The sequence below is a fragment of the Trachurus trachurus genome, assembly GCF_905171665.1.
Source record: "Trachurus trachurus genome assembly, chromosome: 4".
NCBI lineage: Eukaryota > Metazoa > Chordata > Actinopteri > Carangiformes > Carangidae > Trachurus > Trachurus trachurus.
Window position 1 is genome coordinate 5,956,676 of NC_139898.1, and position 24,388 is coordinate 5,981,063.

Below are 24,388 nucleotides of genomic sequence, written 5' to 3' on the forward strand. Positions count from 1 at the left end.
CCTGGAAGCAACTTTTAATTATTCTTTAATTCACACACTCTGTATTCGGCACTTAGAACTGATTTGTCAGTAAACGTGAAATATGATATTCTTTAACTCACTGTGTGTGTGAAAATGAAGAAAGATGGATCTGATTTAAAAGATACGAGAGTACACATCAGGACCACATATGGCCAAATCCTGATTTTATTACCTCAACTTCATTTGACAAAAAAAAAACACAGATGAAGACTGAGCTGTGATCTCAGCTGTATTTACTGTAAAAATGAGAGAGAGAGAATTAAAACCACGGTGTTGGAACAAAAAATATCCATAAAAGCCACAAGTTCTCTCAGGAGAGCTAAGAGGGCAGCCACATTCAAGAGTAACTACTTTTCTTAGTCAGTCTCTCATACAGAGAACAGCCTTTGTCTGGGATCCACAATAGTTTAATGTTTATGTGTTACAATTCTTAGAGGCAGTTTTTTATGTCAAGCTCCCTCTGTGATATGTAAAGTCTGTTATAGTGGTTAGTTCAAACCCTGATGACTTCTCTCTCTTCCTCTCCAGCTCTCCCTGCTGGGTGTCTGATCTCTTTTAGTAATACAGGAACATGATTTAGAGGATTTGATTTGGATTCTTGGCCTGAGAATTGATTCATTTTTAAATAGGTAATATAATATAGGTAAAATATGATCCAGCTCAGCAATATTAGACCAGACTATGGATGTAGCAGGTTGTAGTTAGATGAATGAACACAGGCAGTTTGGGTTTTGAATTCATTTATTTATGTGCGGTGAGCAAATTAAGCTGCAGTTGAAATATGGAGGAAAAGCTGCAGGCAGCCAGAGGTCAAGAGAAGCTAACAGGCTACAGGCTGACTGTGTCATGGTCTTTAAATAATGATTTAATGTAACCCAATGTGTGGGTGCCAAAATTGAATCAATAGCCTACATCTAAAATGTCAATATGACAAAAGTATTTCATTTGTTTATCTCAGTTCTGGAAAATCCAGTAACACTTTACAATAAGGGTCTCTTAATTAACATTAGTTAGTACATTATTAAGCATAAATATATAAACGAATGTGTTAATTAATGCTGAGTAATGCATACATAATGATAACTAATTACATTATTCATCTTTTATTATTACTTAACTAACTTTGAGTAGTAAACATTAATTAACTGCTTATTAATAGGCTACATTAGTTAATGTGTTTCCTAATCCTAAGTAATACATAATAATGATTGTTAATATATCTGTAAACAGTTCATTAATGCTTAATAATGTAATAACTAACGTTAATTAAGGGACCCTTATTGTAAAGTGTTACCGAAAATCCTCAGTGATTATCAGATCATCTTAAAAATGGATGTAAAGCTGTAGCTGTTGGGGTTACAGGATCCGAAATGTGTCCAAACGTTGCTTTCAGTTAACATGGGGCAGTTTTACTTTTCCTCTTATGTTTTTCACACTGTAATAATAATTAGCTACATTAAATCAAAGTATTTATTTGCGGTATAGGGCAGATGAGGCTCAGAGTATTGGAAGTGCTCCTCCTCTTCCCTGCAGTTCCCGAGCCCCTCCGAAACCACAGCGGCTCAGCACTGAGCAGTGGTTGAGATATCATCACTCAGTCAGTCAGCTAGACACATTCAGGAGTAAACTGAATTAAATTAAAAGTTCTAAAAACAATTCCTAAGACCCCATATTTTACACTTTTAAAGGTGTACAGAAAAGAAAATTGAATTTGAGCCCACTTTGGGTGATAAAATTAATGTGATAACTCATCTTTCAGACGTTGTAGGCCAAACTTTGTGCAAAATTCTATTTTTGAGTAAATCCGGGATGAAAGTGTGTATTTTTTTTTCCGCATTGGATAATGCAGGCGCACGGATTATACGTCAGCCTGTACACGATTCACCAGCCACTGATATTGGATCCGTAATCCGTCATTCAACGTCTGAGACACGCACACACACACGGAGCTCGGTCTCGCCCCAAGCTTTGAATATCCCGCCCGCTCGATAACGACCAATCAAATTCGTTTTCCTCACTCGGGTAAACTCGTGTTGCAGCTCGTGACAACTCGGCGCGACAAACAGGACAAACGGCCATTTCTGTACACCTTTAAACTTTCGATATCCAGAAGCAATTTTAGTGAAGTTCTATATACAAACGCTCAGCTTCATCCTTTTGGAGCTCTGTCTTCTCCTCAGAGGACACATATTGACTGACTTCATATGGTCCTCAAAGTCTTCTTTCCATTGTTCAACAATATCCCCAAGCAGAGTTCACTAGACATAGATCTCCCTCCCTTCCAGAATCATCTGATGGTTTGCCAGAACTTCTCAGAGGCCAACGCTAAGACAGTTTCCATAGCTTCCTCAAACTCCTTACACATTTGGGTTGTTGTGTCCCCAACCACTGTAGTCACTGCCCCTGATGGTCATCCTTTGCCCATCTGCCTTCATCCGTCTTAAGCCCTGGTTACACTAGACAAATTCAGCCCGGCAGACACATCACAGACAAACATTCACTGTCTCAGAGGGTCGGGACAGATGAACGAGTGTCTTTACCTCATGTAATGTGACATAATCAGTTCTGCGATCTCGCATCTGACATTCTTTCACCCAGTATGACATATCCTACGACGTGCGACGGCGAACATCACACACAGTGCCTCTGTAGCCATGATTGACATTATTGGTTGTGACGACAACACACGATGACTGGTCGGGATTCTGTTTGGGGTGTGTTCACTCCCCCAAACTAGAGTGCTCAATGGGTCGGGCCTCTGGCTTCCTTTTTCTCCCTCATAAAACACATTTCTTGCGGGTTGTAAATTACATGTTGTTTGTTGTGAATCGTGTGGAAAAGAGTAAGTCTAAGACAAATATGCCACTCAGTATACTGTATGGGCAGAACAACTGAAATGTAGTTGTTTTCTGGATAGAAACTCCAGTTAAGGAGTGAGTCCAGTCGAGCCTCTCTGCAGCGGTTTGGTCTCAGATCCAGTGCTGTGCTGCCTAGGATACCAAGGAATGGTATGCACCGGTCTCCATCCTCACCTGCCACTCATCTTGCATCACAATAATCTTTCCCAGCTTTGTCCAGCCAGGATCCACAGGTCAAAAGCCTGCCACCGGATGCTCACTGCAAATTCCTGTTCCCAGATCAGACTCCTGGATCGATCCCCAGTTTCCCTGGTCATTCATTCATTAGTTGCATGGCTCAGTCTACCGCTCCCTCCCCTGGGACCAGTTTGTTTTAGTAGACCATATCAGGGATTGTTGTTGCAACACAGGTCACTGGATCACCAGGAGGACACACAATCCCGCAAAGGCTGGCAATTCTTCCTATGATCAAAATATGCTTTTAAAAGTTCATTCAGGTTGTATTTCCTGCAGCATTTGACTGACTGCGAGCAGGTCTCAGAGTCCTCTGGGCTGTTTCTAATTTTCTATCGTTTACTATTGAGTTAGAATAACATCACAATCACCGTAATATCAAATGGCTGTAGACAGTTTATCCAGCGTTGTTTCTTTTCTGAATCAATTTTTCCGCCTCCATCTTCAGTTACCGTTTCTAAATTTATATAAACTGGATTTGGCACTCCGCTTTTCTCACTCTCTCCAGTTCCCTCTTTTCCAGATCAAAACCCACACAGAGGGAGTGTGTGTCTGTAATAAAGAGGAGGACAAGAACTGCCAAAGAGAACTTCATACAAGCATTAAAAATGTTTTGTGACAGTGCATACTCAACATTTACAACATTGTCATTTACTACATCCCACATGATGAGAAGATTCTTTTGGCTTTTTATGTACAAACGCCTATACAGACAAGAAGTTGCCTGTCTCAACTGTGTTACTGAAAGGACCAGAAGTGCAGGTGAGGAAGGAAAGAGAAGCTGGAGAGCGGCAAGATGAGGAAAGGGAGGGTGCAGGGGCAGGTTATCAGAGAGGAGAGGAGCAAGGAGAGCCTGGTCAAGCTGGTGTCACATTCTCATGGACACTAGCACAACAGAACCCCTGCTGAGACACATACTACTACATATACACACAGCCTCTGAAGTAATGTTTATCGTGTGATTTGTTTGTGTGTAGCTTTAAGATTAATTCAACACAAACGGATGTTTTTTATTTCGATTTTTTCTGATTTCTGACAATTTTTGTGTTTCAAACTATTAAAAACTCAGATTGTGTTAGGATGACATTACTGTAATAGGTTCTGCAGTGGCTGTTGTGGTCATTTGTTGCCATCTAATGGACTCTTTGATACACTGCATACACAACTGATGCTATTTGTTTAACTTGACCTGCAGCTAAATGTAAACTGTAAGATAAAGTCTTTGTAATCAGATACAAAGACTTTATCTCACAGTTTACATTTAACTGCAGGACAAACTGAAGATTAAAGATGTAAAAGGACTTCGGGTGTCTCTCTTCAGGACTGCAAACCTGTGGTGGTTATAAACAATGTGTATCTTGCATGTCAGTATGTAGTCTCTGGAACTGCATTATTGAGCGGCATATTTAACATAACCTAAATAGATTACAGGAAGTCAGTACAACAGGAAGCCAGCCACTCTTGCATGTCTTTAGTGGTGAGGTGGCTCAGCTGTCTGGCTGTCTGCATGGCTGCACTGGGGGAAGCAATGAAGACATGGTGCATATGCAGAGACACAAAAACAGGCATTCATACATACACACATCATATAATAGTCTTGGATGAGGCATTGTAGTGGTCAAGTCAGTGACATAAATGTGTTTGATATCACCTCATCTACATCAGTGCAGTGAGCTGTACATACAGGGTCAGTACAACCAGTTTAAGTATGCTGGTAAGTGGAGCTGCAGCAGGAAGGAAGTGGTTCCACTAAAGCCATTAAGTGCTGAAGTTGAATGCAACTGGACTTCTTTAGGTCCTTGTATACGTTTGGCCTCTTATCCAAAAGGCTTCTTCAGTTCTAAAGACCAGTGTGGGAAACTCAGGTATTTAACCCTGGGTGGGGACAGACACTTTGGAGATTGTCCTAAGAGTCATTGACTAGCCATCCTCTGAGTCGTTTACCTTAAGTCTTTATCTTAAGGCAAAGACTGGTCCATCCCAAAAACAAAACACCCAGACACAAACTAAGCAATGTTGTGTATGCAGCCCAGTGCAGTGAGGAATGCTCAGACCTACAGTAGGTGAGAAAACGACTCTTAGGACCACCTAAGGTATCTGTCCCCACCCAGGGTTAAATACCTGAGTTTCCCACACTGGTCTTTAGAACTGAAGAAGCCTTTTGGATAAGAGGCCAAACATCTTCAAGAACCTAAAGAAGTCCAGTTGCCTTCAACGTCACCTGGATGACTGAGAACCTTCACAGACATATTCCACTCAGAAAAGTATACGGCCCTGTGTGGGGTAGGGGCCCACACTTTAGATGGGGCCATCCACTGGCTCTGCCATAAGATATTACGGCATTATCAGTGATCAGTGCTGTGTCGCCTTATCTCTGTTGTGGCACAGTATAAATAAAAATGTGCTTGACTTAGACTACATTAGATAGACTCTATTGCAGCAGCTGCAATGTAGATTACAACAAGTTAAGTTTTGGACAGCCCTATAAATAACAGAAACAAGGTAAGGGCAACAATCTGAATTTGACATGAAAACTGAGAAACATTAAAAAAATATCTCCATGAACTTGGTAATTAATCCACTGGTGTCCCATGTGCGTTTGTTTCATTGCAGAAGAGTGGTCATCGATGCAGGATGAGGTAGTCCAACAGAGTAGATGGAGGCGCTCCCCTCGTGACCCAAATTCACCAAGATCCTCGAGGAGGAACCGCAAGAAGACCAAGAGCAGCCGCGACTGCCATTTGGAGAAGAAGGAGATGCGGGTGCGGGACCTTGGTCTTGGCTACGACTCGGACGAGATAGTGCTCTTCAAGTACTGTGTGGGCACGTGTCACAGTGCCCGCAAGAACTACGACCTGGCCCTCAAGAGCCTGATGGACAATGGGAGCATCTCTGGTAAAAAGGTCAGCAGTCACCCCTGCTGTCGGCCAACCCGCTATGAGACTGTGTCCTTCATGGACACCCAGACTACCTGGCAGACAATTAGGTGGCTTTCAGCCGCCAACTGCAGCTGTGTAGGTTGACTTGATAAAGGAGTGTCTATCTGCAGTTACACACCCAGAGAAGACTACAAGATACAATGAAGCCTGGTGTTCACTTTGGGTGACTTTACCCCGGCTCATGTGGTCTGAGGTGGGATCCACAGTGTGGTGGCAAGGGCCTTCCCTCCACTACAAGCGTGGCTGGTATTGATGAAGGACCAGATACCTTCAGAGGCTGATGGAACCAGCAGGGTATCTGGATGTTTGCCTCCCTCTAGCCTGGGGCAGTGGAATGTTGGTTTAGATGCCACCAGCAATAAGAACAGAGGAGGAAACTTTAAGTGATGTTCCAGTTTATAGTGTAGGCCTATGATATTTTGTGTCCTTCATTCAGCCCGTTGGAGGCTTTAAGGTGATGTAGCACCCACCTGGAAGCCATGTTGGATCATCAACCCTTGATGATGTTCAAAGTAACTGATCACATTCACTACGCTAAACTGATAACTTACCCTTACCAGTTTTCTCATCTGCTTTTTAGCTGACTGGTTCGCTAGTCCTCAACTGGAAGCTAGTGCTAAAAGAGGCTAACTGCAGAAATTCAGCAGGTATGAAGGGTAACATTTTCCCTGATTATTAATTTGAGCTAATATAAGGAAACAACAGAATGGAAACAATTGTATTCATCAACCTGTGATGAACCTACAGACTAGCTTAAGCCTACAAGCCAAAATTCAAGGTTTCCCATTTATCTTGGTCCAAGATCAAAATAAAACAGAGACAGGTTTTCCAGGCAGTCAGACTATTCTTCTCAAAATGTTAAGTTGATGAAACAAATTACTTTACTTTACAAATTAAATAAGGGTGTGGATTACTTTGTTCAGAGTGTTTCTTAAACTATAGCCAGAAACACCTTAACTTCGAAATATTATTGATATTGGTAACCTGTTATTATACAGTATTGTGTTATCATAATGATCTATTTGAACTGCTGTTTGCACAATTCAGTCACAGCATGAAATACAGTGTAATTGAAACAAGCTGATAGATCTGTTTAATTCATCCGTCTCCATTCTTCCACACCACAGTATTATTTGAATAAGTGTATTTTCTTGCTTGGTTGTTACAGGATATACTAATACTTGTCATAGGTGGAGTGCTGTTCAATGCTTTTTCTGTCAAGTGAGGAAACAGATTATTCACAGTTCTTATAAAACCAAAGGGAAATCATCAATGTTGTCATGGCAATTGATGTATCAAAGAAACATTCCACCTCAGGAGTTGCTGGGTGCTTTCAAGTGTCCAGTGTTGTTCTACCGATTTATGGTTATCTGTTATGGATTTACACAGAAACAAGACAAAGCCAGTTACAACTCAACACAAATCAAATCAAATCAATAACTCCTAAAAACGCAAACTACCTGTGTTCATTAATGATACGCTGACTACAGCCTGCTACATCCATGGTGTGGTCATGATGTTTTATCACCATGATGAAACTGTTCATAGTCAGTCTGGCGTTTGCTTATGTGACCATAGTTGACTGATCCATGTAAACTTGCCACTGTAGCTTGTAGCAACCCAAAATGTAATAATGGCCAATAATGTAACAACTGCCAATAACATAATAATTCTGTCCATTTTAAACGTAATAAAGATAATAACGTAATAAAATGTTTGAACCAATAATGTAATAACTTTTTTTGCCAATGAATTATTACATTATTGGCTGGCTATTTTGTTATTTGCCAAGAATTGAAAGCCCCTTTGAAAATGTAATAACTGGTCCCAATAATGTAATACGTATCCCTTTTTTTTCAGGGTAGATGTCACTGTGTTACAACAAGGTTGTTGATAGCCTACTATGCTTACTTACTCCGTTTGCAATTATGTGAGAAAGGGCAAAGCACATAGCAATTATCATTTAGCACTGCTTCTCAGATGAGACACAGGCACACAATGTAGAACTTTAATGTCTCACAACTTTGACATCTCCTACCCAGAAAAAAAACAAACATATAGTGATACATATATTATTACATTATCGGCTCCAGTTATTACAATGTCAAACGTATTTTTTGATACTAGGCCAATAATGTAATATGTTATAACAGTATAGGCAAGTTATTACATTATTGGCTTTATTATTTAAAATGTCCAAAATTATTACGTTAGTGTCAGTTATTACATTATTGGTCGTTATGGTTTTGGGTTTCTACATAGCTCAACAGTTAGTTTAGTTATATAACTTGTGTAAAATGTGCAGTCTGATACTGAAACAAGCAGCGCTGCACTGTTGATAACACTATCCTTTATTTGCCAAAAGTGAGTTATTACCTGAACCTCCATACCTGAGCCAACACTTCTCTGAATCAACTGCAAAGCCTCTTTTAAAAATTCTGTCAAAACAGCAGGAAAACAACCAAAAAGTCAGTTTCACCAGTTTTACGACCAAATGTGGAGAGATGCTAATAAGAACTTCTATGGCACAGTATACATTTTTTGTTGTTTTGTAAATACAATGGTCTTTATAAGACCAAGATATGCTTTCACCATGTGATACAGGGCAGCTCAACTCAGTAACACGATGTCTGGTCGGACTTCTTATTGAAGCAACTGTTACCGGTTTCTCACATGCACTCTCTCTCTCTCTCTCTCTCTCACACACACACACGCACACACACTCTTAAGTAGTTATGTATAATAACGATGTATGATGCTTTCGATGACCCCTGTAGCCTTCCAATTCAGCAGATCAGACCAACATACTGTACTGTCTCTGGCCAACCTGTGCTAACTGTAAATGCCACAGTAGTCCTGGAGTAGAAGTTTCCGCCCGGCTTGTTTACATCTCTGCTCAGCCATCACAAACACAGCAGTGAGCCAAACATTCAGCTTTTCACCACTTTGTACAACACATGTGGAACATCAGTTTAATGCAATCTAGTGTTGTATATCACTGTTGTAAAGCAAATGTCATGTCATTCAGTCACATCTGATCCAGACCAGATCCCAGACCTGAACTGGGTTGCAAAGAATTTATCCTGTGAAAAATCACCACTCACACAGCATCATTGGGAAATGCAAAACAAATAAATAGTGGTGGTATGTATATATTTACATGTAAATTCTAAAAGAGAACTGCTAGAAAGAAAGTACTTAATAATTCAGGTAAACCTCATGTACCTTCAGTTATGCCCAATGCCACCATTTTTATTTTTCAGTATGACATGAGCATTAACACAGCAGTCATGTCATGGTTGTCTAGTAAACTGTGCTGTAAGTTAAGGTAAATAAAACTGATAATATAACTGTTGTATAATATTACAATGCTTCAATGTTTTTATGATGCAGATTAAAGTACAGTCGGCTGTATTTATAATAATGTGCAAAACAAATGGTTAAGTACATTTCAGGTGAAAAAAAAAACAGGAAGTTATCCCTCCTACCTACCAAGTGTGTTGCCAGGTCTTTGCAGTGGGACATTAGCCTACTGTGGTTTTCAATGCACACACTCATGTTTGTGGGTATTTGTCTTGACAAGTTGAAATGCTCACACCAAAATGTGACCATTGAATACATGATTTTCACTAAACCTATAATAATAACCACAAAATATCATTCAGGCATTACATTGTGCAAAAAATGAATATGTGCTGTACATTTTTCTTATATTATATGCAGATTGTTACATCTATTATGAAGTTATTACAAGTGTACAGAGTCTGTGTAGTAGTTTAATTGTGCATACATTGTCTCAAGATGATGGACCACTTCTACACATAGTGACATTTTTACTTTTTTTTTTTTTTTTTACAGATATTTGTTATTTGTTCATTGTCCCATCCCGCTGCACATTTATCTGACTTGTGTGTTTACAACAGAGCTCAGCCTCAGATTTGGATCCTAAATAGCGGAAAACTTTAGAATGGAGAATTACAGTAAAATCATCTGCTGGAATAGTCCTTGAATCAGACTTATCAATCTTCAAAATTAAAAGAACTCGCTTTGGCTAAATTCATATTTTATTTTTTAATGTTGAGTTTTCGGTAATAATCCACAAATGTATACAAAATCCTGTCACAACAATATTGTATGCATTAATTTCTAGCTTGCTCTGGATTTACTAAGGTGAATGTCATCACCTTGGCAGAGCTAGACGAAGAAACAGATGGGAGAAACACACACTGAAAGGGTGCTGTTTTCACCAGTGCTTTGGATGTAAGAGGAGAAGAGGTGGAAGAAGATGTGAGAGAAGAAAAGGGTTTAGAGAAACGAGAGCTGGATCACCTGTCAGTCTGCTGGTGTTACCTCTGAGTGTGTAGATAATGTGATGTGATTTCAGAATAATAATATTGCTACAGTTAATGCTGCGTCTCTGCATGTGTCCCCTGAGCTCAACACTGATTATTTTGTGAATAGATGGTTCAAGTCACAGTCTGTGAAGTTACTCTTTAACTCAAACATTTGACACAGATTTTAGCATCAGAGAAATCCATATTATTCGTTTTATTCTATTCATTTCTGTCCTCTATCTGTGATACAATGTGGAAGTCACTGTCCTATATCACAGATGATAGAAAGTGAAGAGAACTGAGACACTCATCATGATGATCAAGGACAGAGAAGACATCAAATGAGAAGCACCTGAGTTAGAGATTAAATTGTTACTAAAACTCATCTGACAGCAGATCAGAAAATACACCAGAATATTTCTTAAAATAGTGTTTTTTAGGACCTGAAGTAAAGGATGTTTGAAACCCCTTCATAAAGATTTACTGAAGCAGTAAACTGGTGATACAATTGTAAAGCAGTGTTGACATTTTCTTTGACTGAGGCTTGTGTAAATGTCTGAGGCCTTCTGTTCCAGTCATCATTTACCTTCTCTGTTAGATGCTATGCATCCTGTTGCCTTAATGTACAGTAAATGACAATTTATTGTTTAAATTATGTTTATTTATTCTTTAATTGCATTAAACCTGATTTGAGCATGTTTATATTACATTTACATTTACTCATTTGGCAGATGCAGTGCAGTGGAAACTGTATAGTAGAAATGAAGTGCTACATGTGGAAGGAGATCATATTAAGGAAGTGCACCAACAGTGCACAGTTAAATGTTCAGGTTTTAGGTAGGGAAGCGCTCGCAGAAGAGATTCTGGGAGAGAGAGCTCTGATAGCATCACATACAATACAGTTTTATTTTCCAAATTTTCCCAAGGTAAAAAAAAGAAAGAAAGTCATAGAGAGCAGGCCTGTTTCAGGCTCTGTTGCCATGCACATATCAAGCAGGAAGAGGATAAACAGTGTGGCTCATGGCCTATCCATCCGTTTGTTTTGCTAATAAGGCTGATGCTTTGTTGAGTGGTAAGTCTTACACTCAGGCCCGGCTCTAGCCATTTTGGTGCCCTAGGCGAGATTACTCCCAGGCGCCACCCCCCCACCCCAACAATGATCAATAATGATCATAATGATAATGTAGCAGTGTATCTGTATGTCCCCTCTGACCCTGAGATACACAACTTGCACAACAATCAGTAAAATTTCATTGAGTAAATCCTGGGTGAAGACATGAAAATAGTCTCTCAGTCATGAGAACAACCTGTTGTGGTGCTTGAAGTCTTAGCTTCACAAAAGCAGTGAAATAAATAAATAAATAAAGGCTGATAGATAAGTGTAGAAAACAAGTTAAAATTAAATTTTGTAAAATGACTTTTTGGGCATAAATGTTAGCTATCATTCTATTTTCACCAAATGTCCCAAATGTGAGATAAAAGAAGCTAAATATTGACTTCACATTACATTTCAAACTTTATGAGATGTGTGTAGCCCGAAATGAGAAAATTTGCTTTTTTTTCTCCAAACAAAATATCAACTAAACAGACAAAAACCACAAAATCTACAATATTTAACCTAGCCTATATCATGTAGCCAGACAACTATATTCAAATGTATACGTACATGTGTTTTAGTAAATCAGGTTTCAGGTTAGCTGGATCAAAACACAGACGCACATGAAGGCTGGAAGGTGCAGTGAAATGAGCTTTTACCATGATACTGTCCAGAACTACAAGCTTATCAGACAAAATGCTGAAGATCCCAATCAGAGGAACTGATGCAAGCACAGGGGGACGTGACAGGCAGCATGAGAAGAAGAGCAAACAGACACAAGAGCAAAAAGTACAAACTGACCAAGACAAAAAGACTAAATACACACAAGGAAGAGGATACATGTGGTGTACCAGACCTTGATAGTAAAATGTTCAAGGTTAATAGAAACTTCATAAACTGCTACTTTTGCGTGGGAATCAAACATTTGTCACATTCACCCATCCACCACATTCTTGTCCTGATGTAGAACTTGTCTTTTTTATACTACATTCATACTGGATGCTGCTTAGCAACAAAATGTAACTATGGGTTATAAATACCTGCTGCACGGACACATGAGCCTTTACAGGAAATAAAATAACCATGAAAAACACAAGGGAAGTGATTTCAAAATTAAAATGGAAAATCAACAGAAAGTCCAAACATTAAAGGAATAGTTCACCAAAAAATGAAATTCAGTCATTAGTGACTCACCCTCATGCTGATGAATACTCCGGAGTAGTTTTTTATTCCTCAAAGTGCATCTGGAGACCCGGGAGGTCGGTTCGTAGTCCATCGAAAACGTTTTATGAGAAAAATAGCGCCGGACACAAAAACGTAGCTACATAAAACTACACAAAAACCATATTCCTCCACACTGCTCGTCCACTGCAATCTAAGTGTCCTGAAGGGATATAGTCCAGACCAGAGCGATAGATATAACAATTATATCTATCGATCTGGTCCAGACCTCCCGGATCTCCAGATGCACTTTGAGGAATAAAAAACTACTCCGGTGTATTCATCAGCATGAGGGTGAGTCACTAATGACTGAATTTCATTTTTTGGTGAACTATTCCTTTAAGAGAGTCACAATAAATTGATATTGTGGGCAAGATCAGATATTTTGAAGGAAAACAGATGCTTTGTTAGTAAATGATTAGTTAACTCTTGAATTTGCCAAAAATGTGAATCAATGAAACATAAAAGTATTTGGCAAACACTATCCACCTGTAATAATGTGTATAACACATGTTATTTGGCAGTTTAGCTACATGGAAACATCATTTGTTGGAGATGTTGTGTGTTTAATTTACCATGAATGTCACCAGTTTATAGGCCTAAATCAAGTTACAGTGTGTGAGTGTCTGTATATGAGCCCTAACCCTTATTATGACTACATATTACTGGATATCATATAATCCTAATGAGCACGGCTTCATAAATGTGGTGATAAGTAGAGGTTTACCTGCTTGGTATGAAGGACTGGATTTAATTGTGACCTGGCCTGTCCCACTCAGTGTCCAGGCAGGAAGCACCAAGTGACAAGCGCCTGTGTCTGGAGCCCCAACACTCTGCAGGGAACTCCTGACTCAGGGCCACTAGTGGTTCCTCCAGGACTCTCATCTCTACTGTATGACCTAATCCAGTATTCTTCTGTGAGCCACTGAGCAGTTTGTATCTGATGACTTCTAAAATTGTAATTAAGCTCATGTAATAGGCTAAATGTTGATAGTCTTCACCTCATGGTACTACTGTATTGTCTCAGATATATCGGGAATTTTTGATGATGTACTATTCCGAAATGCCTTCTGACCACTGTTTTGTACGTTATTAGTAATAAAAGATTGTAGGCTACAAAGTTTTTGTCAGGAGTCCACTGTGTGAATGAACCCATAGCATGTGACCTCTGCCTCTTGGTGTCAGCAATAACAAAGTATAGCACTGAGTGATGCTATGGCAGTTGTTGTCTTCACCACCGTTAGGCTACAGGCTCCGGTTTAGATTCCTCCAATATCAGTGGTTCAGGAAATCAACCAGTGATTCAAACTGCATAGATCCTTCTTGGAGAGAAATTGCCATTTACTTTGGTTTTACTTTAATGAGTAAGTTTCTGTCCTTATAAATACCTATGGTGGACAAACTTGTTACCTCATCCTCTGAGGCAGTAGTATCAGTATTAATATTAGTGTTAGTAATTAGTATAAGGGAAAATCTAAGACCTTTCATCCTATCCCAGCCCACTCCAGCAGGCGCCACTCTGCAGCAATCGCGCTACAGTCTGTTTGACCTTTCAGGCTTGCCGTAGTGCTGTGTTTGTGTAACATTTAGCGCCAACTTTAATGCCTGTCGTGGTAATTCCTAGGAGAACCACCACAGTTATGCTATTACAACTCTTCCACGACTCTAAATAACTTTAGTAAACTTTAAAGACCTTTGCTGGACACTCACAGACATGAACGTCTCTGCTGTCAAGTGACGTCGTGGACCGTTTCGAGGCAACCAGCGGTGAGCGCGAGCCGCACGGAAGAAGAGGCGACGAGTGGTGTCAACAGAAGAAATCAAGAAAATGGTGAGGAAGATAAGTGGTTATTGATTCTCTGGTGCTGTAAAAACAAAACAAAAAGGAGCTAATAGTCTTCGTATTAAATTCCAGAGGAGGAGTCTCGCTCCCAGTCAGGTTGCTAAACGAAAAGAAACAGGGACGTCCTGCGACGACGATGAAGAGTGGACATACAGGAGTGTGAGTAACGTTACCATTCAACACATCAACAACTACCAACCTCGCCAAACACATGTAACTCATACCAGACAAATGTCAGAATCGTGCTTCAGTCAAACCTCAACACACAGTCATGATGACACAAATAAACCTCCATTAATCTGCTGACAAACCAGAGAAGAGGATTAGTTTAGTTGATTAGTTAAACCAATGTTATGGTAACTTAACACCTCATTTTCACCATTTCAAATTTACTTAATTTTGTAAACAATACATCAGCTCAAAAAAAAAAGAAAAAAGAAGGGAGCAAATTGCTGGTCACTGTTTGACTCAGTGTAGCCATGGCAACATATTTACACTTTCTGGGTAACGGCTAGATGGATTGTTTATGCATAAGCAAAGACCAAAATATCATTCTACTAATTTCTCCAGGCCATCTGTTTGGAGAGCGATCTGCGAGAATCAAAGGTGTGATGTGTGAGGCCTTTTTTTTTTTTTTTTTTTTTTTTTTACAGGAGAAGAGAAAAAGAAGTGATAAAGAAGTGAGAGAGAGCCACATCTCTCCCTACAGAAAGCCTCTGACACAGCTCAACAACCGGCCGCCGGCCTGTATGGACGGGGACCAACATGTAAGCAGCATCGCTGAGGACTCTCCAGTTCACATAACATGTGTGTGATGCCACGTCCAGGCTCACATGTTAAAACTCTTTTCTTACAGGAGGCATTTATTCGAAGTATCCTCTCCAGGCCATTTAAAATACCTATTCCAAATTACACAGGTAACACTTTTTTTTTTATCATTGTGGTTCCTCTTTAATAATGTCTACTATGTTAAAATTGGGTAGGAGTACTTCAACTGTTATCTTGGTGATTCCCCCACAGGCTCGCTGGGAATCAGGGCCCTTGGTCTGAAGCGTGCAGGAGTAAGGAAAGCACTTCATGATCCCTTTGCAGAAGATGCTTTGGTTCTGTTTGAGCCCCCAACTCTGAGCGCTCACGACCTAATCAAAGCTGACAAGTAGGTTCAAACACATGGAAAGACCTTTTTACTTTGCCAGTATCAAGGTTTCAAAGAGTGTTGTGTGTCCGTCAGTTTAACATTTAGTGCTTTGCCTGAGTGACACTCCAAAATGAAGATTATTATTATGTATTGCACAGGAATATGTGTGTAATGACTTTGGAAACAGATATTCAGTCTTTCTTCATATTTTCAGTAAACAAAATAAAAAGTAACAGAGCATTAACATTTGAAGAAAAGCAGATAATATATGTGTGTTTGCTGCAGGGATTATATTTACAATCTTTTTTTTAACTTCAGAATGCCACAGACTGTGTTATTTGTCCATAATAAAAAACAATTAAAAGGTTTGACAGAACCTCTCTTTCTCCTCTCCAGAGAAAAACTGCCAGTCCACGTTGTTGTCGATCCAGTTTTAGGAAAAGTGCTCAGACCCCATCAGAGAGAGGTACAGATCTTCTACCTTTACTGATCTCTCATTAATAATAATTAAACGGGTAACTAAACAAAGAGATCCACTCACACCCCATTGTCTTGGACCATGAGATGTGAAGAGAGCCATTTGAATCAATTGAAAGTTCTAGAAAAAATTAGGAAGTGTACAATGAAAATAAAAGTGGATGTCGTTAATTTCTCCAGGGGGTCAAGTTCCTGTGGGAGTGTGTGACGGGCAGTCGCATCCCAGGATCGTACGGCTGCATCATGGCTGACGAGATGGGCCTGGGGAAGACTTTGCAGTGCATCGCCCTAATTTGGACCCTGCTACGCCAAAGCCCAGACGCTAAGCCCGAGATAGACAAGGTCATAGTGGTTTCACCTTCCAGTTTAGTCCGCAACTGGTACAATGAAGTGGGAAAGTGGTTGGGAGGACGTGTTACACCAGTGGCCATCGATGGAGGGTCAAAGGATGACATCGACAGACAGCTAGGTGCTTACTTCTTCTACCCCTGGGGGATTAATAACTGGTCCTATATTAATTGATACTTAAAACATTTTGTGTGTATAATTAGTAATGTAATATATTTGACTCTTGATTATTATTATTATTTGATTTTACACATTCATAGTGTTGTGAAATTCATTAATGCATAATAATTGTGATAATCTTGATGCCGTGATTATTTCTCTGACAATAATGGTACCAAGAAAATCAATAATCATGACATCCCTAACATATAGTCAATCTTTTGGTATAACCTTACTGTGTCTCAGTTAATAGAGAAATGTTTTCTTGTTCTAAATAATCTAAGATTTGTATAGTTCAATAAGAAAAGTTCAATTTTTTATCAAATACATGGGTTGAAATGAAAGAGAGATATTGTCCATTTATTGATCGGTATGTTTTCTGTGATCTCTAGTGAACTTCATCTCTCAGCGCGGTTTGAGAGCCCCGACCCCGATCCTGATCATTTCCTATGAGACATTCCGACTCCACACTGGAGTGCTGCACAAAGGGAAAGTTGGACTTGTCATCTGTGATGAGGTATTTGTCTCATTCCTCACATATGAGAACTGTCACTGACTGTTGTCTCCGTGGCGTAACACTGACAGCTGTGTTGCAGGGTCACCGACTGAAGAACTCCGACAACCAGACGTACCAGGCCCTCAACGCCATGAGCGCCCAGAGGAGGGTGCTGATATCAGGCACTCCCATCCAGAACGACCTGCTGGAGTACTTCAGCCTGGTCCACTTTGTAAACGCTGGGATCCTTGGTGAGAACTGCTGCATACCAAACAGGACATTGGACTTACTTCTGCTGTTTGTCCTTTGTTTATTTATTTGTGTCGTCCCATTGATGGCAGGTACGGCCCAGGAGTTCAAGAAGAGATTTGAGCTTCCCATCCTCAAGGGTCGAGATGCAGATGCCAGTGATAAAGACAGACAGAGTGGAGAGGACAAGCTGAAGGAGCTGATCAGCATCGTCAACAGGTGATCCCAAAGAACACATCCAGGGCATTTTCACTTTTCATCCGGTGTTGAAGCAGGAAAGCTGCTGGAGGTGCCTCTCTAACACCGATCCTGCTCTGTGTCTACAGGTGTTTGATAAGGAGAACCTCTGATATCTTGTCTAAGTATCTTCCTGTGAAAATAGAGCAAGTTGTGTGTTGCAGGTAAGTTGGTCCACTTGTTTTTCTTTTAAACAAATTGAAGTTTTGGATAAAACATGAGCCGTAGTGAGGTTATGTCTTTTTGTCTTGTGTCATACATAATGTTTTTTTCAGTAGTTGTTAATATCTGTCTGGGGACAAATATTGACAATCTGAAGAAAGGTTTCACTTAAAGGGATAGTTCAACATTTTGGTAGATTATATAATTATATAATCCCTATAGTCATAGCTGTAGGTTCGTTACCTTTAATTGTCGGTGCAAGCTATTTTTAGAATGGCGGAGCAGAGCCGTGAGCTGCTCAGAGCTACGCTACGGAGGCTAATGGGATTTCTTGGTTTCCCTCATCAAACTCCAACAAATCCAACAACTCCACAACGCTCTGGTGGACAAGTTGTGACCTGCACATTCACCACACTATGAGATAATAACGGAACGTTACGAGACAGAGTTGGTTTCGAGGCAAATGCAGAGACTGGTTGACGAAAAACAGCCTCCGATGGGAACACGCATCAGAGGTTTTGCATGAATTTACCTCAAAAACAATTCTGTCTCGTAACGTTCTGTTATTGTCTCATAGCGTGGTGAATGAGCAGGTGAATGGGCCAATTTGCCAAAATGTTGAACTATCCCTTTAAACATGTAGAGATAGTGACTGTGTGTGTTTCCCTGCAGGCTGACCCCTCTGCAGACAGAGCTCTATAAACTCTTCCTGAGGCAGGCCAAGCCCGTGAAAACACTGCAGGAGGGCAAAATGAGCGTCTCCTCCCTGTCCTCCATCACGTCACTGAAGAAACTGTGCAACCGTAAGTGCTTTGGCCAAATACACGCAGTTGAAGTCTGTGAATATGAGTGTAATAAACTGACAAAATTGTATCAAACTAAGGTTTAAATTTAAATTAAAAGGGAAACTGATTGTGTCTAAGTAGTTTTCTATAATTGCCTCAGTCATACAGTATAGCATGCAATGTTTATTCAGAGTCATCTGCTGCTTGGTAGAAATACTGACCTGCTTTGTGTCCTAGACCCGGCACTCATTCATGACAAGTGTGTGGAGGGTGAGGAGGGCTTCGAGGGGGCACTGGATCTGTTCCCACCTGGCTACTCGACTAAAGCTGTGGAGCCTCAGCTCTCTGGTAAGAACATGAGCAGCACAGCTCAGTGCAGTCTGACTCCCCACGCTCTGTTTCTTTGAAGTCTTTGTGTTGTCTCTGTGTCAGACAGAACAACCAGCCACAGCTCCCGCTCTGTGCTGTATGCTCATCACAGTCTATTCATAACCACAGTGGCTCAGGTGTGGGTCTGACCCGTGGTACTTCCTGCTTGTCACCCACTCTCTCACTGTGGCTATCAGACCAGGACAAAGTACTTGCAGTCTAATTAAGTATTGCCACTAGACCCTTGTTCCTGGACACAGATGTGACAAAAGTGATACGAGCACAAAAAGACAGTTTACTGAAGCTTGACAGTTAACCTGCTCTGGCACAGGCTAGTACAGTTACCATAGTTACTGAGCAAGGAATCCATAGTAAGGCAAGGCAAATGTATTTATATAGCACATTTCATACCAAGGGGCAACTCAATGTTCTTTACATAAAGACAAAACACTTAAAGGGTAATCGGCGTTTTTTTTTTACAATCTGGATCTTATTTCTAACATAAAATAGGATCATTTACTCACCCAGACAGATAACTTTGGTGTCATTACAAGTCGTTCCAACGAAATTAGATCCAGCCGAGAGCCACGTATATCCGTATAGTGCGAGTCTATGCAGCCTCTAATCTCTCCATCTCTCTAACGTAAACACAACAAAGTGTGTCATCTTAATTGAAATAAATATTCCTTTTGTACCAGGGAAGATGCTGGTTCTTGATTACATCCTGGCGATGACGAGGACAACGACAAGCGACAAAGTGGTGCTTGTCTCCAACTACACTCAGACACTGGACCTCTTTGAAAAGCTGTGCAGATCCAGGAGGTAATTTTTAGCAACAACATTTAATTGTGTCTGTGATATTATTTGTCATTTAAAGTAACAACGATTTTCTCGGTCTGTGACAGATACCTGTATGTTCGACTGGATGGCACAATGTCCATCAAGAAAAGGGCCAAGATTGTGGAGAGATTCAATAGTCCATCTGTGAGTTCAACACTCTTTTAAAATCGCATGAAAAATGACATTGAAAAGCAGTTGACCTGCAGCATCTGAATCCATCTGATTCTCAGAACCCAGAGTTCATCTTCATGCTGAGCAGCAAGGCCGGTGGGTGTGGCTTGAATCTGATCGGTGCCAATCGCTTGGTGATGTTTGATCCCGACTGGAACCCAGCCAATGACGAGCAGGCGATGGCTCGGGTGTGGAGAGACGGCCAGAAGAAGACTTGCTACATCTACAGACTGCTCTCGGTCAGTTCAGTAACAGAGATGATTTTGTTTTTAGCTGCTGATAAAATTGTTGCGTTGAGGTACGTCAGGGCAACAGGCTGCGGTGTTTCTGTTCCTGACTCGTGTGTTCTGTGTCCACAGACGGGGACGATCGAGGAGAAGATCCTTCAGAGGCAGGCCCATAAGAAAGCCCTGAGCAGCTGTGTTGTGGACGAGGAGCAGGACGTGGAGCGTCACTTCTCTCTGGGTGAACTCCGAGAACTCTTCACCCTCAACGAGGAGACCACCAGCGACACGCACGACAAGTAAAAGCAAACTACTCAAACTACTCTGCTGCTTCGATTGAGAGCTGAATCCATATTTTGTAGTGAATTAACATGCTGGCATCGGGCATGGCTGAAGCTGACTGGCTCTTGTAGCCTTAATAACTCCTTTTATTTGTTCCATACATGGACATTTTCAACTCATACATTATTTTTTTTAAATCACACATTCAATGCACAGAAAGGAGGATGATGATGAAGAAAAACTTAAATAACTCTTCCTATTAAAATGCACACTCAGGAGCCAGATGCACAATATGGTGTAGAATGCATGGACTCTCAAGTACATAAATATGTAAGGGATAATGTAGAGTGCAGAGGTTGTTATGGAGAAATAAATCCCGACAGGATGTATGGATCGGTCACCAATGTTGGCAGTATATAAGAGGAACACACAATCGATTTCATGTAGTTTTTATTCAATCAAATACATATTATCTAATAAAATAGCCCCATTGTAAAAAGCAAAAAATCGTCCCACCTCTCCGGACGTTGTTAGCCCTGCAGATCGTCTTTTCCTCGTCTTTTCTTTTCAGGAGAAAGTCACTGCTCAATCCACTCATCCATTGTTAACCCTCACTGGAGGCGAAAGTTAACCTTGAACACGTGAATTCAACTAATTTAGTCTATTTGTTAAAGGGATACTTCACCCAAAAACGATAATTCACCAATTTTCCACTCACCGTCATACCAAGGGAAGGTTTGGAGAACTTTCGGAGTCATCAAAATGCTTTTGGAGTTCCAGGGGAACGAATTTTCATATAATGGTGGTGGATAGAGTTCACTTTTGAATCGTCCAAAACACGCACTATGAAACATCCAAATACCTCCATACTGCTCGTCCGTACTGACCCAAGTGTCCAGAAACCGCAACATATAAAAGTTGTTTGGAAAAAAATTATTTGATCTGTTTTTAGCCTTGTTGTAGTAGAAAATGAGTGAATTATCGATTTTGGGTGAAGTATCCCTTTAATGTCTGGAACTGGAATCTATCTATCTAATGCCAGTGAGGTTGCTGGTTTGGTTTGGTCATGTGCCTACATGTTGCATGACATGTAGGATAAGAACACAAATGTTCTTGCATGAGGCCTGTTTAAACTAGTCTCTTATTACATCTCATATCATCTGTAGCTTTCTGTAGAAAGTCACACATCTGCTGGTCATAAATTTGTGTGTTCAGGGTCCACACATACTTTTCATGTGCAGACCTTGTTGATGCATGTGCGTTTTTGTGGGTTTACTTTTCCCATCAAATGTGTTAAAGCAGCGTCTCCTCCTCTCGACAGGTTTCGCTGTCACCGCTGCGTGAACGGCACAGAGGTCCGGCCTCCTGCGGACGACAGCGACTGCACCAGCAACCTCTCTCAGTGGAACCACTGCTTCAACAAGAAAGGCCTGAGGGACCAAGTGTTAAAGGCCTCCTGGGACGCTGCCGTCTCCTTCGTATTCCACCAGCGCTCTCATGAGGACCAGCGGGGAGTGGTATAGCAGTAGAATCACCACAGACTCTCTATACTGCAATACCACCTGTACATACTGATATTTATTTATTACTGAGTTTTTCTGTTTGTCTGTACATCTTTTTTTATTAAAGCAGAGGGATTAAAGGGGAATGACTGGTCTCCTGTGCATCATATAATCAGTGACTTCACAAAAACAACTGCAGCCATAGGACTGAGGAAAACATGTTAACATTCACATTGTTGATAATAGATCTGCCAGTTGTGAAGTGTCATGGGGTGGAATGTGGGGGTAAAATGGACATGTCACAACTAAATGCTGCAGGATATTATAAACGGGATAGACATGTAAAATCCAGATTTTAACAGGAACCCCAATGCTGGGGTATATATTTTTTAAATCAAATGCAAACTTGGCCATTTACAATTTGCCAGTGTCTAAATAAAAATGAAATTCCCAGGTGCCTTGGTGTTTCATTGACAGTAATGCAATGTGTTGTCAGGCACTTTTTTGAAAGTTTTTTATTCCCCTACGCAAAGCCAAAGTCCTGCCCCATGAACTCCTCTGACTGATCTCAAAGAAACACCTCAGTCTGGTCTGTAGTGTTGGCCAAGTCTTAGTCTGGCTCAGATCAGTCTAATACAAGAAGGGTCATTTTACAAAAATAAACTGATTCATTTTAAGCCAAAAACATTAGACATCTTACCTCCATCTACGGTACATTAAAAAGTCAGTTAATGATGATGTTACAGTGAAGTGATAGGAACAACAGCTTTTATTACTGGAGCCGAGTTTAAATGAGGAAAAGGTCATTCATTCAGTTAAAATACGGGCTTTTACTGATTTGCCACAAACTGATCAGACATTTGATGAAATCAAAAGTGTAAAATCTAGATGCATGAATTTCATAGCTATCTCATGGTGTTGTTCACGATGCCTCAGTGTTACGCTGTCACAGCTCAGTGGAGCACTTGAACACAGCTGACCCAATCCTGGATTTTGCTGCTGGATGTGGCAGAGCCAGAATAGTCAGAGATCATTGTAGAGTGGACTGAGCTCTATGCAATAGAAGCTTTGCTGCTCACACATATGCTTTTGCTGCATAGAGGCAAACTCACTGATTGTATGCATTATACATTGATATGTATGTTAATATTATGTATGTATGTAGAATATTAATATGGTATCATCGGATTACTTATCACATGAATTTGTGTCAATTTAATTTAACATTAGAAAGATGCAATATTATAAAGGAGACATTTTAAGTTCTTTACCAACTTTCAAAGAGGATAATGACATGAGAATTCAGTATAAAATTTGGGGGATTCATGTTAAGACAAAAAACAAATACAGTTTTTTTATTAGGCATTTTAAATTGACACGTAACGGAGCAGTGACACAAAAAGGAAGAGGATTTATAAATTGGAAAAAAAAACAACAACTCTCCATTAGATTCTATGTTTTTAACCGAGGAAATGTGTCTTCGTCAACACCCTGTAGGGGGCAGTCTGCAACTTTTACGTTGGCGTGTAGGCTGTGTGTAGGCCGCAGAAGAAGCAGCAGCACGTCAACGGTCGTCAACAGCAACGACGTACCGGTTGGCGGCAGTAACGCGCCATATCTCAGCTTGACAACCGGCGTCCAACGTGAGGAAACGGGAGAGACTAGAGCAGAGGAGTCTACCTGAGGCGGGTCAGGTGGTCTGTCTGTCCCAGCATCGTTACTAAACGATAAACACACTGATGGTGAACCATGCGAGAAGCAGCCAACAAGGAGACGTGTCTGAAGGAGCTGTGTTTCCACGCTGTCAGGGAACAATTTGCTGCTTTGGGCATTAAAGCTATTCTAGGTACGATAATATTTCATATTCAACGCTTTTGTTACTGGTAACGTAACTTCAGTTGGAGAGCTAACACAGGCGTTACTTAGCTTAAGTTTCAACCTATAACAGAGGCTAACATGGAGCTAACGTCAAGTGGAGACTTACCTAAAATGAACCTAGCAAGTGTTTGTTTATGTTAACAGTTACTATCAGGAGCGTCATTATCTCTTATTGTAAATGTACGATAACTCATAGACAGTAAAAGCTGATCGTCCAGTTGTAGTCTCTTTACTATAAGAGCCTGGTCTCTAACATATTAGGCTACTGTCAATTCCAATGCTGTACTTTTAAAAGCTTTGATTTCAGTGTTGTAGCACCCATTCATGTTTTGTCAGTCGTTACTGGCCCATTGTTGCATCCTGCTCCACTCAAAAGAGAGACTACAGGACATGTTTAACGAATTATGCCATGATCTGTCCAATCAAAGAAAAGAGAATGCTTCCAATGTGACTGACTGTATACGTTTAGTCAACAACCCCCCAGTAACTATGTTTTGTTGAGCCGAACCAAAGACACTGACACAG

The 24,388-nt window shown here is 40.5% G+C and overlaps 2 protein-coding genes across 2 annotated transcripts in view; both read left to right on the plus strand.

Moving 5' to 3' along the window:
• artn (artemin) overlaps positions 1 to 6,136 on the plus strand; it is a gene marked incomplete at both ends in the record, with an annotated part of 28,785 nt that extends 22,649 nt beyond the window's left edge. The window contains one exon of the mRNA XM_083970063.1: positions 5,727 to 6,136. Within this exon, the coding sequence (XP_083826189.1) occupies positions 5,727 to 6,136 (410 nt within the window). The remainder of the gene's footprint in view (positions 1 to 5,726) is intronic.
• An 8,489-nt stretch (positions 6,137 to 14,625) lies between these two features.
• rad54l (RAD54 like) lies at positions 14,626 to 22,006 on the plus strand (the record flags this gene model as incomplete). Its single annotated transcript, XM_083969694.1, has 17 exons — positions 14,626 to 14,709; positions 15,203 to 15,313; positions 15,403 to 15,463; positions 15,567 to 15,702; positions 16,081 to 16,150; positions 16,342 to 16,630; positions 17,061 to 17,185; positions 17,265 to 17,415; positions 17,506 to 17,632; positions 17,740 to 17,814; positions 18,485 to 18,615; positions 18,835 to 18,945; positions 19,665 to 19,788; positions 19,872 to 19,950; positions 20,037 to 20,216; positions 20,337 to 20,500; positions 21,805 to 22,006. Exons 2-17 carry the CDS (start codon positions 15,296 to 15,298, stop codon positions 22,004 to 22,006), a joined length of 2,043 nt encoding a protein of 680 aa, XP_083825820.1. The 5' UTR covers positions 14,626 to 14,709; positions 15,203 to 15,295.
• Between the last annotated feature and the right edge of the window lie 2,382 nt (positions 22,007 to 24,388).